The sequence below is a fragment of the Arvicanthis niloticus genome, chromosome 21 (assembly GCF_011762505.2).
Source record: "Arvicanthis niloticus isolate mArvNil1 chromosome 21, mArvNil1.pat.X, whole genome shotgun sequence".
Classification (NCBI taxonomy): Eukaryota; Metazoa; Chordata; class Mammalia; order Rodentia; family Muridae; genus Arvicanthis; species Arvicanthis niloticus.
The window spans coordinates 50,233,171-50,247,794 of NC_047678.1; the positions used below are offsets into that span (position 1 = coordinate 50,233,171).

The 14,624-nt window shown below is 40.8% G+C and overlaps 1 protein-coding gene across 4 annotated transcripts in view; it reads left to right on the forward strand.

The window, feature by feature from the left end:
* The window catches only part of Ptprm (protein tyrosine phosphatase receptor type M), a 799,636-nt gene that overhangs the window by 508,025 nt on the left and 276,987 nt on the right, over nucleotides 1–14,624 (forward strand). For all 4 annotated transcript variants that reach the window (XM_076917595.1, XM_076917597.1, XM_076917596.1 and 1 more), the window contains exons 8-9: nucleotides 6,462–6,770; nucleotides 10,426–10,535. In XM_076917595.1, coding sequence (XP_076773710.1) covers nucleotides 6,462–6,770; nucleotides 10,426–10,535 — 419 coding nt within the window. The remainder of the gene's footprint in view (nucleotides 1–6,461; nucleotides 6,771–10,425; nucleotides 10,536–14,624) is intronic.

A 14,624-nucleotide genomic window follows, 5' to 3' on the forward strand; every position in this document is an offset into this window, starting at 1 on the left:
GAAGTCATGTTTATCTCCTCCAACGAAATCATCAATGAATGCACAACTCTGATGACAGAATTTTGGTTTTGATTTGGTTGTAGCATATGGTTTTCATGCTGGGTGGTTTTCCTCTCCTGGGTCATTTTTTAATAATATTTTTATTTTGACTTTGAAAATGCCAATAATGTTTTTTGGTCATATCCATCCTTTGTGTTGATTACCCCCTACTCCTCTTAGTGACCCAGCCATGTCTCCCTCCCAGCTTCATGTCCCCTTTGTTTTGTTATTGATAAACTCTGTCTGATTAGTTAGTGTTGCTCATATGCACTTGTGTGTGTGGCTATCCACTGGGTCAAAGCCACATACCAGTGACTATATGCTCCAAAGAGCATATAGAAAGAGCAAAGAAATCCTCGCTCCCTTAGCAGCCACCAACTACCAGTAGCTCCTATGCCAGGGTTGGAGCCTCAAGGGTGCCTCCGCTATTCTTGTTAGAATCCGACTGGTTTGATCCTGTTTAGATAAGCACAACTGCCGTGAGTTGGCTCGTGCAGCAGCACGTCCAGAAATCGGCATTTTGTGGTTCTTCTCCCCTTCTACACTCTTTTCCTCTTGACTTCCAAGATGTCCGCTGAGCCTCGGATGGGGACTATATGATATAGGTAGCCCATCCAGATCCGAGCTCTCATAGTTACTTGTCTTCAGCTAAGTGAACTTACGGCATCCACCTCTCCTTGCTCTGTCTGCTGAGTGCTGTGCTGATAACTGTGGACCACAATGCACGGCATCCATGGACATAGTAAATGCATTATCTCTCAGGCTCTGCCTTCTCTTCTGGTAAGCATTGCCCAGTATTCTTTACTTATTTTTTATTAATCATTTTATTTGTTTACATTTCAAATGATATCCTCCTTCCCGGTTACCCCTCCACAAATCCCCCATTTGATCCCCCCTTTCCTCCAACCCTTTGCCGCTATGAGGGTGCTCCTCCACCCACTCACTCACTCCTGCCTCACTGCACTAGCATCCCTCTTCGCTGGGGCATCAAGCCTCCACAGAACCAAGAAAAGGGCTTCACCTCCCACTGATGCCAAATAAGGCAGTCCTCATCTACATAAGCATCTGGAGTTATGGATGCTTCAGTGTATTCTTTACTTTGTAAGTGTCCATCCTAAGCCCAAGACCAAACACACCAATGGTCCACACACTTCTCCCAGGGTCATCCAACATTATTGGAAAATGTCTCCCCTCTAGGTTTACTTGTGGGCTGATATTTGGAGTCCTCATGCAGTGTTTGGCTCTTTGTCTCAGAAAGTCTATGTTCCCACCAGAAAGGTACTTCCTAGTCAGGTTGCTATGTAAGGAAATGCTTTGAGTGTTTAATAACAGTATGACTCCCAACTCTTTGTTGTAGTTGAAGTGATGATAGCCAAAGTGACATGTGTAGACAGAGACAAGGGGTAGTAGATTAATTACCGTTATATATCAGCCCTTGAATCTTGAGACTATGTTCAAAACCAAGGGATAAGATAGAATACTTGACTCTGGGTATTCTTTTATTTATTTATCCTTGGGAACAATTGTTCTAGCTATTAAGCTCTTAAAATCTCTACTGTTTCCCCCTCTGGTGAGTTCTTTCTTACTCAGGATGGCCTTGAACTTACTCTGTGTCCCTGGTAGGTCTTGAATTTGAGATCTCTCTTGCCTTGCCTCCAAAGTAGCTGAAACTACAGGTCTGCACTTCCAGGCTGGGTCTAAATTAGCACATTTGGAGCTTGGCTTGTCCTTTAAAAAATAGAATCACTCTTCCATTACACAGGATATTGTATGTTTAAAAGCAAATTAATGTCAGGGGCATGCCTTCTTGCTGTTGCTTTGTTTCATTGTTTATTTCAAGAACTTGATTGTGTTGTGCAGTATAGGTTGACCTTGAACTGACCTGCCTGAACTCCACAGTGCTCTCGGGGCATTTCTTGCTTCTGGTCGTGATGAACTGTAAAAGGTATTAAGGTAGCATCTATGGAATAAAAATCTGGCAGAAGAGATTGTGCAGAGTATAGAATACGTATCAAACAAGCTTAATGCATCCAGCTGCATCCTAGGTGTACAGACATCTGGGGGTAGCCAGGGCGTAAAGTTAATACAGTTCAGAATCTTCAGCTTGGCTAGTAAAGATGCATTTTAAACTTTAGAAAGATTTGACTGATTCTAAAATCGTGGCCATGCCACTCTGCAAACCATGCCATGGGTTTGGAATCATGGCTGTTTAGGAATACTGAATCACTGGGGAAGCCAAAGGAACAGGGGCTAACGGGGTCTTCACTCTGATTTAGCTGAGTAGTGAAGCAAATGAAGTGACGGCTTTATTATGTTGCTGCTTTCCTTTGTGAGACTCTTGGGCAGAAATAAAGGAGCTGCAGGTCCTGAAGGGGCCACCACATTTAGGTGTTATTCCTGGTATTGTAATAGACCCCTGTGAGGTTCACGAAGAGGTAGGGAAGTGAAACCTGTTAGAGAGAGAGCGTTGGTTGTAATCTATGTTTTTGATTATCGATGACAGGATCCTAAAATTACACCCAAATATCTCTCACAGGTTCTGAAATTGAGTTTTGGAAAAAGCACTGCAGAAGTAATGGGAGGTAAAGTGCAGAGATCCAGAGAAATGAGCTGCGAATTGAGCCTGCAATGGAAATTGATCCTATCAGTCAGCATCTGCCCTTACTCTGAGAGAAGGGGATGAGGGAGCGGCAGCCAGGATGGCTGATTAAATAGGATACCAAGAAGGCTGGAGGCTAGAACTGGGCTTGCCACTCCCTGGGGTCAGGAATGTAACTGTCAGGCTTCTCCACTGGAAGACTGCCTCAATCTGGCAGAAAGAGAACTAAATGAAAAATGCCCTGGGCCAGTGTGGGAGTCACTGGAGCTTCCTCACTAAGCTTCCTGCAGTGGCTGCCATGGCACTCCTGAGGGAAGCTATCCTGGTAGCTCATCCTGAGCCAGTGAGCTCGCACAGGACCAGCTGACCTCATGATTCACACCAATGGGGCTTGTCAAGAAGGCAGGTTGTGCCGGTGTGTCCTGAGGGTATGAGTGAAAAGAGAAATGGCCTTGGAATCGATTCCTATCCTTAGCCCTGTCTTTAGGGTTCATGAGGAATGAGGAACAAATATCCTGTAACTACCCATCCTGTGCATTTAGTTTATTACCCTGTTATCTAACTGGAAGAGATCTATATTGTTCCCATAGAATGGGACTAATGGCATGCCAAGGGAACTTGGTAGGTGAGGGTGGTATCTGTATTGTACTCTCAGGAATGCAGTATATGTTCCAATTAGCCTTACAGAAGCCCCACATTTCTGCTTACGGAGTCGCTACCGTGTGATCTGTTTCTACAGTACCCTTTAGGAAGCCTTGAGCGGTCATCAGTGTAACTCACTGGCATCAGTATCCCCTTGAAATGGCTTGTTCACAGTTAGCAGCCCACTAATTGAAATATCTCTACAGAAACTTTGAAACTGGAGGCAGCATAAAATGCTAACTCGAGAGGCAAACCTTTTAAAGCCATTGCTGGTTCACATTAAATTTTGCAAACTGGAAAAGGAAAAAGGGAAAGAAAGAAGGTTGCTTGGGATGAATTGTTGAAGGCTTAGCCTCTCAACTTGATCTAGCCATAGTATCATTGAAGAGAAAAAGCTACCCCAGGTGTGTGGCAGCACATGCGATACCACTTAAGTGTTGTGGTGTATCTCTCTTTTAGCATCTGTTGTTCATGTTTAATTGTTTGTCTTGGTTTTCCATCTTTTCTTTTTTGCCCCCAGAGCCTCAGATGTATATTTAATACTTGAGTTCCACCCATGCTTTGAATGTCTTAGTATGTTTGTTTGGTTGATTTTTGTTTGTTTAACTACACCCAATACCCTGGCACACTTTCCTTGGCTGCTGGGTCCTAGCAAGAGGAAATTATAGTATCCTACCTACAATAGACCATTTAATCTTTAATTGGTTGAACCAAATTCTCTACAGCTTTTAACAAGTAGGAGAAGTGGCCAGGACTTAGAATCAACATGACTTTAGTAATGATGCCCTGCTGATATGATTCATAGCTCCCTCTGTTGACACCAACCTTGCCACACTGTATCCACATCTCCATAGATACAACAGAGCTACATAGCCTTGAAAAAAGCCTCCAAGGGGTTTAATAGATGTGTCAAGACTTCTGATAGACCCAACTCTCCATCAGCTGGAACCCCACTAAATCCATCTAACCAGCTAAATGTCATACATTAGCAACAGCATCCTATGCAGTTATCTGTGGACTCCCCTTCTGGACACTGGGCCGACTGGAAGCTTTGCTTGATTGCTCTGTAGACAGGTAGCCTGCCTGGGAAAGGACCAAAATTTTAAATGTAGTTTCTCTAAAATGTGTGTCTGCTTTTGTTTGAACGTGAAGCTAAAAAATGTAAGGTGAGAAGGGGGTGATCTTTTAAAAACATGTTTCTTTTGAATTTTTGAGAATTTCATGCCAAATATTCTGCCTTTTGATCATATTGACCCCCCCCAACTCCTTCCTCTGACTCTTTCCAGATCCACCTCTACTTCCCACATCCTCCCAACGCCATCCCTTCTTTTGTTGTTGCTGTGTTAATAACCCACTGAGCCCAGTCTGCTCTGCTCATGTATTTCTGGTTTGTTGATATGCTCTGTGGCATGGTGGACCCACCAGGGGATGTGACACATCCCAGGTGAAGGACAGTCTGCTCTCTGTAGATGGTTGTGCAAGATAGCTTTGCATTTGGTCAGTCTGGTGCTTGAGGATGCTGGGCATCGAGAGCCAGGCTCTTCATCTGAGAGTTGGAGCAACACACCTACTAACTCTGTTAATTATGACTCTCATGCCAACAGTGGTTTTAGACAGTTGGTCACAGAGATGTTTGATCTCTGATAGCTTACCCATTTCCTTGGCAGATGAATGAAAAGCCTGAGACTTGATTTTGCCTTGCTGGAATTCCTAAAGGCACTCGCAAAGAAAAAGAGAAGCAATGCATTCTCTGAAAACTTTATCAGCATACAGACAAAACTGCTTAGCTTTATAATTCTGAGGCTTTAGGTAAACATGTATTTTCTTAGGTAAGGAGCACTGAAATGAAGCTGACTAATGTATGCAGTGCAAAATAGTCAACCACTGAACTGAAGTTAGAACTACGCTGCACGCTTGAGCTAATATCTGAGGCAATCAGTCATCTTATTAGCACAGTGGCTGCAAACCTTGGGAGAACATTTTAGCAGAGTCCTCGGGGAGACCTGTGATTAAACAGGAAGAGGGTGCAGAGATACCTGCTAATCTGTAAGAGATCTTGGATTTCTTGAAAGTTTCCTAAATATTTGACTAATAGAGCTTTATATAATATGTGACGTTTCCTTTACATTATAAAAGGTCACTAATCTGGAAGAAACCTTGATGCCATTTCAAAGTAACTTATTTATGGTACTGCCTTAATGTTAGTAATGTTAAAAGTTTGATTTCTAACATTCATAATTTAAATATAAAAAAATTAGTTCATCCATAAGGAGTAATCTCTCCCATTGCCACACTGTATTCCTTGGGGCCATTTTTGTCTTGTCCTTGGTCCCTGAATGACACAGGGAAAGCAGCATGGGGATTATTGTTAGAATCAGACGCATGGGAGGCAGGTGTACATGGGAGTTTACCGTGATCTTTAGACACAAGGCAAACAGCCACACTTCTGGCTCCCTCCAGCATGGGCAGTTTTATCTAGGAGGGCTGAGCAAGAGGCCATGCCCTGAACCTCTGCTTCCATGGATTAGGACTAGCAGGGGAAGAATTCTTCCTAGCACTGACTTAGAATTAAATACTCAGGATTGCTATTACACGTTGTGTTGTATTCTTCCTTCATGCTTAGAAACCGTTAATACCCCAAAGCCCTGTTTCCTTGTCACATCAGAATCATAGTGCCACCATCATCTAGCCTTGACTCTGACTAAGTCATCAAACCTGACTTGGCCACGGAACTGAGATCTATGCATTGGGAATGGAAGCATCCTGTTCACAGAATTGCTTTTAAATGCCTGGTGACCATAACCGTCATTTCATAAGTTGACACGTCTATTTTCCTAACAAATTGTCATTCTCTTGCATTCACCATGGCAATCACACTTAAGGAAAATAAAACTTGAGATTATCGATGAACCATGGATGTGACAAAACAGAGCCTTCTAGCTTACTCTTTGCCCAATCCTGAGGCACTTTCTTGCAACAGGCATGGCACATAGTAAGTATTCCGTAACGCTTATGTAAGACATAAGTACCTCCATTGGAAAATCAAGCTTTATCTTTCTCTGGGTATTTTAATTTATATTATTCAAAATTCATATATTTCTTGTGTGTTGTTCACATTCCTATGATATATGGGCTCTACCTTAACTCTTTCCTCATGTGTTTTTCTTCCTTTTAAAAATAGATCCCATGCGTGGCCCAAGAAAGCTAGAAGTTGTAGAGGTCAAATCTCGACAAATCACCATCCGCTGGGAGCCATTTGGATACAATGTAACTCGTTGCCATAGTTATAATCTCACCGTGCACTACTGTTACCAGGTTGGAGGGCAGGAGCAGGTGCGGGAAGAAGTAAGCTGGGACACAGATAACTCACACCCTCAGCACACAATCACCAACCTGTCCCCGTACACCAATGTCAGTGTGAAGCTCATCCTCATGAACCCTGAGGGGCGCAAGGAAAGTCAAGAACTCACCGTGCAGACAGATGAAGACCGTGAGTGCTTTTCAATGTTATGTCTCTGTGAAATGTGCTCTTTCCAAACAGCTTTGGTTTCTGTAACTTTGAGAGGTAGGTGGCAAGAACAGGAGGAAGGACCACTTGGTGAAGCAGTATTAATATGTCTGCGTCCCAATGCTGACAAACTGATTAATGGAGAAAGGACAGAGATGGAGACATTGATTGTTTTTGTCATTCACTTTCTCACAATGTTGCACATATGCAATTCATACTGACTTGCCATCCCCCATTCTTTCTCATCTGTCCACTGAAACCCCAGTACAGACACAGAGTTGGAGTGCCACCCGTGTGAGCCTGGGATTGCATGGCTGTGGCTCACCCCACCTCCCCATCACCTCTGTTTACCCTCTATCTCCTCCCTCTTCTCTCCCTTAGGTTTATGTTGATTCATTTTACTCTTTGGCCCACTTACATTAACCAGGGCAATCTGTGTACCTTGTGTTTAGAGACACTCACTGGAGACTGCTGGGCTTAGCTCTGGACACAGAGCTAAGGACAGCAATCTCCCCCACTCCCAGAACATTTCATGGGTAATAGTTGAGAGGTAGAGTGTAGAGTCCCATGAGCACCCCTTTTCTTGAACTGATACTGATAGAGTTGGTCTTTGTGTGGGCCTGGTACGAGCAACTACAATTGCAGAGTTATAGAAATAGTTATAGTCACAATGGTTGTATGAGTCTAGGGATGCGACTGTGTAGCCCTGTACCCTATCCTCCAGCTCACATACTTCCTGCCTCTCTTCTGGAATGTTCCCCGAGCTTTAGAGGGTAGGTTTTTATTTAGGTCTAGGCCCACAGCCAGTCCTTATACTTTGCTTCTTATTAGCCATATGGCACATTTCTGTATGGCAAGTCTATCATATTCTAGGTAGTTCTTAACATTTTTATTATTCAATTGCATCGAGCAATGCTTGTTTGAGGTGCTAGGCCAGTTCCACAAGCTGCTTATTCAAATGACTTTACATGGCATTCTTTCTCATCTGTCCACTGAAACCCCAGTACAGACACAGAGTAGGAGTGCCACCCGTGTGAGCCTGAGATTGCATGGCTGTGGCTCACCCAGAAGATCTCCCTGACTGCTGGCTCGTACAGTCCTTTCACCCATTCTCTTCTGAATGGTAGAGAGAGCTGTGATGAATCTCTTGTTTCTATGTGGTAACATATCTTAATATGTTATCATTGTTTTTGTGTGTGAATTATACAAACTACTTTTAAGAAAAAAACATGTTTTTCATCTGTAGCAATATGCATGGCGTAGAGTAGATTGATAAACATCCAAAACAACAAAATCAGCCCTTACATGAAACGAGAAAGTATTGCTGGTAAACACGCTATTCCTGTTTTAACTAACACTGTTGCTGATCCAGCAGGAGATGAAATGTAGCCATTTCATCAGACCAGATCAGACCAGAGAGATAAGAACTCACCCAACTCCTTGGAGTTTCAAAGTGAGAAATGTTGGGAATTCTTTGGAATCCTATCAAAATGTCAGGGTCGCTAATTTTGGATCTTTCTTTAAATTATCTTACTGGTCTCAGGAATTAAGGCATGCAGTATTTGCAAATAAAAACCTATTGTTTTATAGCTCAGCAGCATTCGGCTAATTGGAAAAGAACTATTATTGCAAATTGCATTTTCTCAATAACCAGCCAAACAAAAACCTACTTCAAAGAAGATGGAGAGAAGGAAGACAAATGGAATAATTGTCAAACAATACCAAGTCTGAAGAGAGAAGCAACAGCTCATTGTGACTCTGATTTATCCAACATCATTTTATTCTGGAATCACATGTTACTGAGATATGTATTCTATCAAGGAATGTATGGAAATTATCTTTTGATCACCGTTAGCAGTATCAGTGGACAGCACAGGTGTTGTGGCTGCTTCCCTAAAATCCTGAATCCTAGAACTTCTAAAAGCAAATCTTCAGCATAAGTTCAAGTGAGGTTTTATTACCTCCGGTCACTCTTCTGGATGAAAAAAAAAAAAAAAACTAACTGAATACTAATTATTTTTTCTATTCTAAACTTTACAATTTTTTGATGTGTCTACTTAAAGCATTCTTTTTTATTATATTAATTATATAATATTTTTATTTATTTTGCATTTATCTGTGTCTGCATGTGTGTGGGCTCACATATGCGTGGTATTCATGTGGATTTCAGATGAAAACTGTCAGGAGTTGGTCCTATGTTCTACTACATAAGTCCTTAGTGTGGCACTCAGGCTGTGAGCTTGGCAGTAAGTACCTTCATCCACTGAGCCATCTTGCCTGCCCCATTGAAGGTCCTCTTTCCACAGTACCTTCCATTACCATGTCTCTTCTAAGACATTTTAAAAATTTTCTTGTCTTTCAAGCTGTCCTTCAAGCCAACATAATTTGAATTTTAATTTTAATCAGTTTTAGGTTGATTTCTTCTGTTTCCCCTCTTTATTCTTGTAACTACATATTTTCAAATATAAACAATCACACAATAAAACATGCAGTCATATGAGCTGGACCAAGGCTGTGAGAAAAGGGGTGATGTCATAAGAAACCCTTTGGGGGAAACACAAAGATGAGGATAGGTAGCATTTCCTCAGGCCTGGTCCACTGCGGCTTCTGGTTGTGATAAGCTGTCTAAGCCCGGAGTCTAGAATTCGAGCTTCCTACACATTCACCAGGGCCCTCACTTAGTAGAACCATGTGTTACTTTGTTTCAACACAATGTTCTGTTGATTTCTTCAGCCTGGGATGAATGACTACATTCATTTGATATGTTGCTCAGATGCTATACATTAGAAATTGACTTAAATCATTTTTAAAATGAGACAAGTGAAATCCAAGTAGGAGCTGCAGCTTTTCTAACCTGCATATTCAATTATTAGAGAGTCTTGAATAGCACCACCCCACGTGCATTCATAAAGCACTCTTCTATTAAATACTTGGTGTCATTTAGATTAAATACAAAGGCTCTCACTCTACCCATGAGAATGCCCTCAAATAAAAATGAGTTTAAAATGTGAAATTCTTCACTTTCTTCTGAAATTCCAAGCATCTGTCCAGTCAGAAACAGACTTGCTGACAATTAAAAGACTACTTATATCCTCACACAATCTAAAGCATCTCTCCCCGTCCTCCATTTTAAAGTCTTAATTGAAATGTGTATTTATTTATATGGTGATGAACATTTGGTTATTTCCAGTTAAGAGCAATGCTGCTGAGAATATTCTATACAGTCTTCTGAGCTGACCTGCTTTGAATTATCTTGGTAGATATATTGGATGGATGGATGGATGGATGGATGGATGGATGGATGGAACAAATGAAGTTAAATGCTAGATAGATAGATGATAGATATAGGTGATAGATTATATATATATACACATACATATATGGATGGATGACAGATGGATAGTCAGATAGATGATAGGTAGATAGACATATATACAGGCAGACAGATGACAGATAGTAGAAAAAGAGTAATTATTTTACAGAGACAGTGTAGTTAAAATGGCTTTAGATTTCAAATTTGTACAGATATACAAATGTATCTATAGGCTATTAAGATTTATAACCCCTATAAATAGCTAAGCTCTCCTTGGGAGAGTTGGTTATGACCCAAACATTCATCTCTCACCATCCTCTCCAGTCCCAGGAGCTGTCCCCACTGAATCCATCCAAGGCAGTGCCTTTGAAGAGAAGATATTTCTCCAGTGGAGAGAGCCGACACAAACATATGGGGTCATCACTTTGTACGAGGTAACTTACATATTTGTTGATAATTTACTTTTTAAGTATAATGTTGTGTGATAATATGAGCTTTCTGGTATTTTAAAAAGCAGTTTCATGTTTCCTTGGTGAGTTTACTGCTTTCTGTAGTCATGATAGTTGTTCTAGAAACAGGAGACTGTAAGTGAATTTTTCAACTATGCCTACTTTCGAGATACATATTTAAAATAAGTTGGATTATTGTGTGTTGTGTGTTATATATTAAGACACAGCATAACATTTTTAAAGTCACCGTTATTGAAAGTAATAAATGTTAATAAATGAAACATACATTGATTAGGAAGAGATCACTGAGTCATACTCTTTCCTAGCTACCAACTGCTTTTTCCCATTGATTACAAAAGAACACAGATTAGCCAATTAGAAAAGTCAATAAAAATTGTCTCCACGGTAACCATAGAATAACCTTTTTTGGTTCTTTCATATCAACCTACGTTCCTTAGACTTTATTGACATCATTTTATCTGCCGAAGCCAATCAAACAGTTGAGTGATGGTAGCAAAAGGAGAATTTGATATATTGTTCAAGAAAAAAATAACAGCAATAACAGAGTGACAGCCATCTTCACATCATCCTGAGCATCGTTTCATTGTGTCTGTTGTCATAGAAACAAGCAGGTGCATTTTTTAAAACTAGCATTTATTTGAATGCAAATTCAACAAAATTATATGTTGTAAGACTCCTAAAAATTATGGCCGATCTGCATATGGATCTGCCTGAATACCTCTTAGTGGTACTGAGTCTGAGGAGATAAGCTGTCAGAGATGATCACCACCAGCCCTCTCTCTGACCCCGCAGACTCAACTGATGATCCCGCACCAGTTCTGGAAACTGGTGTTAAGATGCAAAAACAACAACAATAATAACCATTATCATAATAATCATAATAATAGAAAGCAAAGTGAAGAAAAGTAAAGGGAAAGTCTTGCTTTTACTGTCTGTTTTATTGTAACAACGTGAAGTTATACAAATCCATGGCTCAGCTTCTATGGGAGATGCTTTGCAGTCAAGTCAAGCAAGGTCAACTTTTTTTCCCATGATGAAAATACTTCATATTCTGGGCCCTCTAATGGTGTTTGGACATCGATTTTATAGAGTCTAATCTAAGGGGGGAAAGGGAATTTTTACTGGAACTCTTTGAAGTTCATTTTAAGACCCAGGCAGTCAGTCTGCCTGTACCCAAAGCCACAGGTTGCTCTTGAGAGAGAGAGAGAGAGAGAGAGAGAGAGAGACAGAAACTAATGGTAAGATTTTTTTTTCTCTCTAATCCCACTAGACATTTATCTTTGTGTGGGAAGTAACTTCAGCATGGAAACAACAGGGAAAATAACATTTACAATGAAGACCCCATTCATCTCTCTGACTTAGTAACCAGGCTGTCCCAGTCAAACCCTGATCTAAATGCCGCTCCAGTGTGGATGTGGGGATATGCCATAAATCAAGGTTCTAGCAATCAGATATTTGCAAGTAGAGCAGGTTGGCTTATTTTTCTACAGATCCAATGGAGAAATATCAAATGTTTGAATCAGGTTTAAATGACTAAATGCATTTTCTGGGTACCAAATCAGTCTCTCCGGTTTCTAAGTATGAAATGGAGAGTAGTTCTGGTTCTTCAAAGTAGGGCTTGGGTGGCATCTCAGGAGAGCAGGGCCTCTTCCTTTCCTGAGACCTCAGTGCTCACAATTCACGGCTCACTTGCCTTACAAGAGTCCACAGTCTCTCCTGCTGGAGCAGACAGTTAGTACAGCATCAGCCTGCATCCCCTCTGTGAAGGACCATAGTCCTACAGAACAAATACCATGCCAAGAAAGCTAAGCAATTGCTCTGAGAGAGGCAGGGACCATTGGAACAGCGATCCTGCCATGGAGTCACATTTGAGTATAGGTAAAGATTACCATGGTTGGTAATGCTGTTGTAATAAATGTCTTCCCTGAGGGGTGTTAACATGCTTAGACGATTTGGGATAAAATAAAATAGACTGTCTGCTATAGATATGAACACATATATTGAGTTTTGATTAGTTTTCCTTTGTCTCTTACAAGAAGTACACGAAAGCATTGATGCTTGAATACCGCTAACAGCATCCTCTACCTATTCTCCCTGTCCTCTGCCCTTATTCTACCTCTGCCCTCCTCTACTTAGCCTTTCTTCCTTCCCCCCCCACCCCCACGCCACCATTCTGACTCAGACCTTCTTAGAAGGTCTCACTTTTCTCACTTTTGCCATTTTATTCGTCAATTATGTCCCCCAAATCCAGGTCAGTCAATTATGTCTGTCCTCAATGGACACTCTGCCAAGCTATAAATGTAATACTGTTCTAATGAACCTGTGAAGCAGACTCGTGTTCAAAGTAGAAAGTGCATCTCAATTTTTTCTTTCAGGAGTCAACCACTGTTAGAACTACACACAAGTCCATATTTACACAAGGCAGGAAATCACACTGCAGTCCCACTTATCAATTTAAATGGATACAATTTAATGTTAGCAAAAGCACGGCTTGTTACAATTACACATACCCTGAGAGGTCACCAGCTTACATAATGCGAAAGTAAATACAAAGCACTTTCACAATTGATATGCAAAGTTAATCTCATGAGAATGCTCTACCAATAATTTAGAGGACATTTTTATATTACATCTCTCCAATTGTGGACAAAAAGCCCTGGAAGACGCAAGGGAAAATGAGCCGGGTTTGTCTGCATAAGGTTTTAAACTCCATAATGATGACAGACAGACACAGAACTGTCTAGATAGCAACAGCACATTTGAAGGGGTTATTTTCAACCTTCCTGGCAGCAAATGGGCTGATGCCTGCAGTATACACAGACTTCATACGGACTAGTAAGTACAATTCAAGAATACTTTGTGGAGGTGAATAAGGAGCAGGAGGAGGCAGCTCTATCTGTCCTAGAAGCTGAATTGAAATAACAAATTAGAGAAATTTAAACAGGAAATGGATGTGCTGGGTTTTGTATTTCTTTTATAATGTGTAACTTTGACCAGTGGCATGGAGAAATGTGGGCATATATAGACTGTTGGTGGAAATACATGTTGCCTCTTTTATAGGCAATTTGAGAGTATCCACAATAATTTAAACATTGGATATCGAACCTATTTCTAGAGGTCTGTCAGTGAGTAATATGGCCAAGTGTATAACATATAGGCATTGCATGTCACTATGCAACCACTCAGATGTCTATAGTGACCACAGGAGTTGCACATCCAAAGGCTCGTGTTCATTATGTATAAAACATTTAAAGAAGACAAAACAACAACAACAACAACAACAAAACCCAAAAAACAAAAACAAATGTAGCTCATATTCTCCATCACCAACCATGGAAAGAATCAGTGCCAAACCCAAACACTTCAGATTCATGTACAGTGAAGTTTGACTCAAAGTGAAGCAGAATGATCCATTGGGGCCATTTGTGTATTAAGAGTTGAGATATCTCAAGATCATGAGCCTAGATAACTGACTGTACTCAATCATCATGGTCTGAGCTTGGTAACCTTGAAGAAGGAAGGGATGAGGACCGAGGAGTTGTGTTAGGAAACCTAGCTTGCCATTCAGCTTCTTGTCAATTCATAACTATAATTATGCCTTCAGAATAAGTACAAAAGTATTCAAGGGAAAGCAACTTTCTCAGTTCTTCCTTTAAGTGGTAACTAGCAGATGCCATAGAGATAGCCCAGTGGTTAAGAGCACTGCCTTCTCTTTCTGAGAACATTAGTTCAATTCCTAGCACCTACATGATGGTTCACATTCCTCTGTAACTCCCATCCCAGATCTGATGTCCCCTTCTGGACTCTGTGAGCCGTGCATGTATGTAGTTCATGGACATACAATCTAACATTCATGCAATAAACATAAAATAAAAACAAATCAAATCTAAAAAACAAACAAACAAAAAACAAACCAAGGTAACTGTGTTACTTCTGGAAATCATCCCAATAGTTATTTATTATTTATTGATTATTATTTATTATTACTTCCTGTCAACTTGTACTTCCCCGGGATTTAATGGCCACATTTTTCCTCTCCAAGCTTTCTGAATT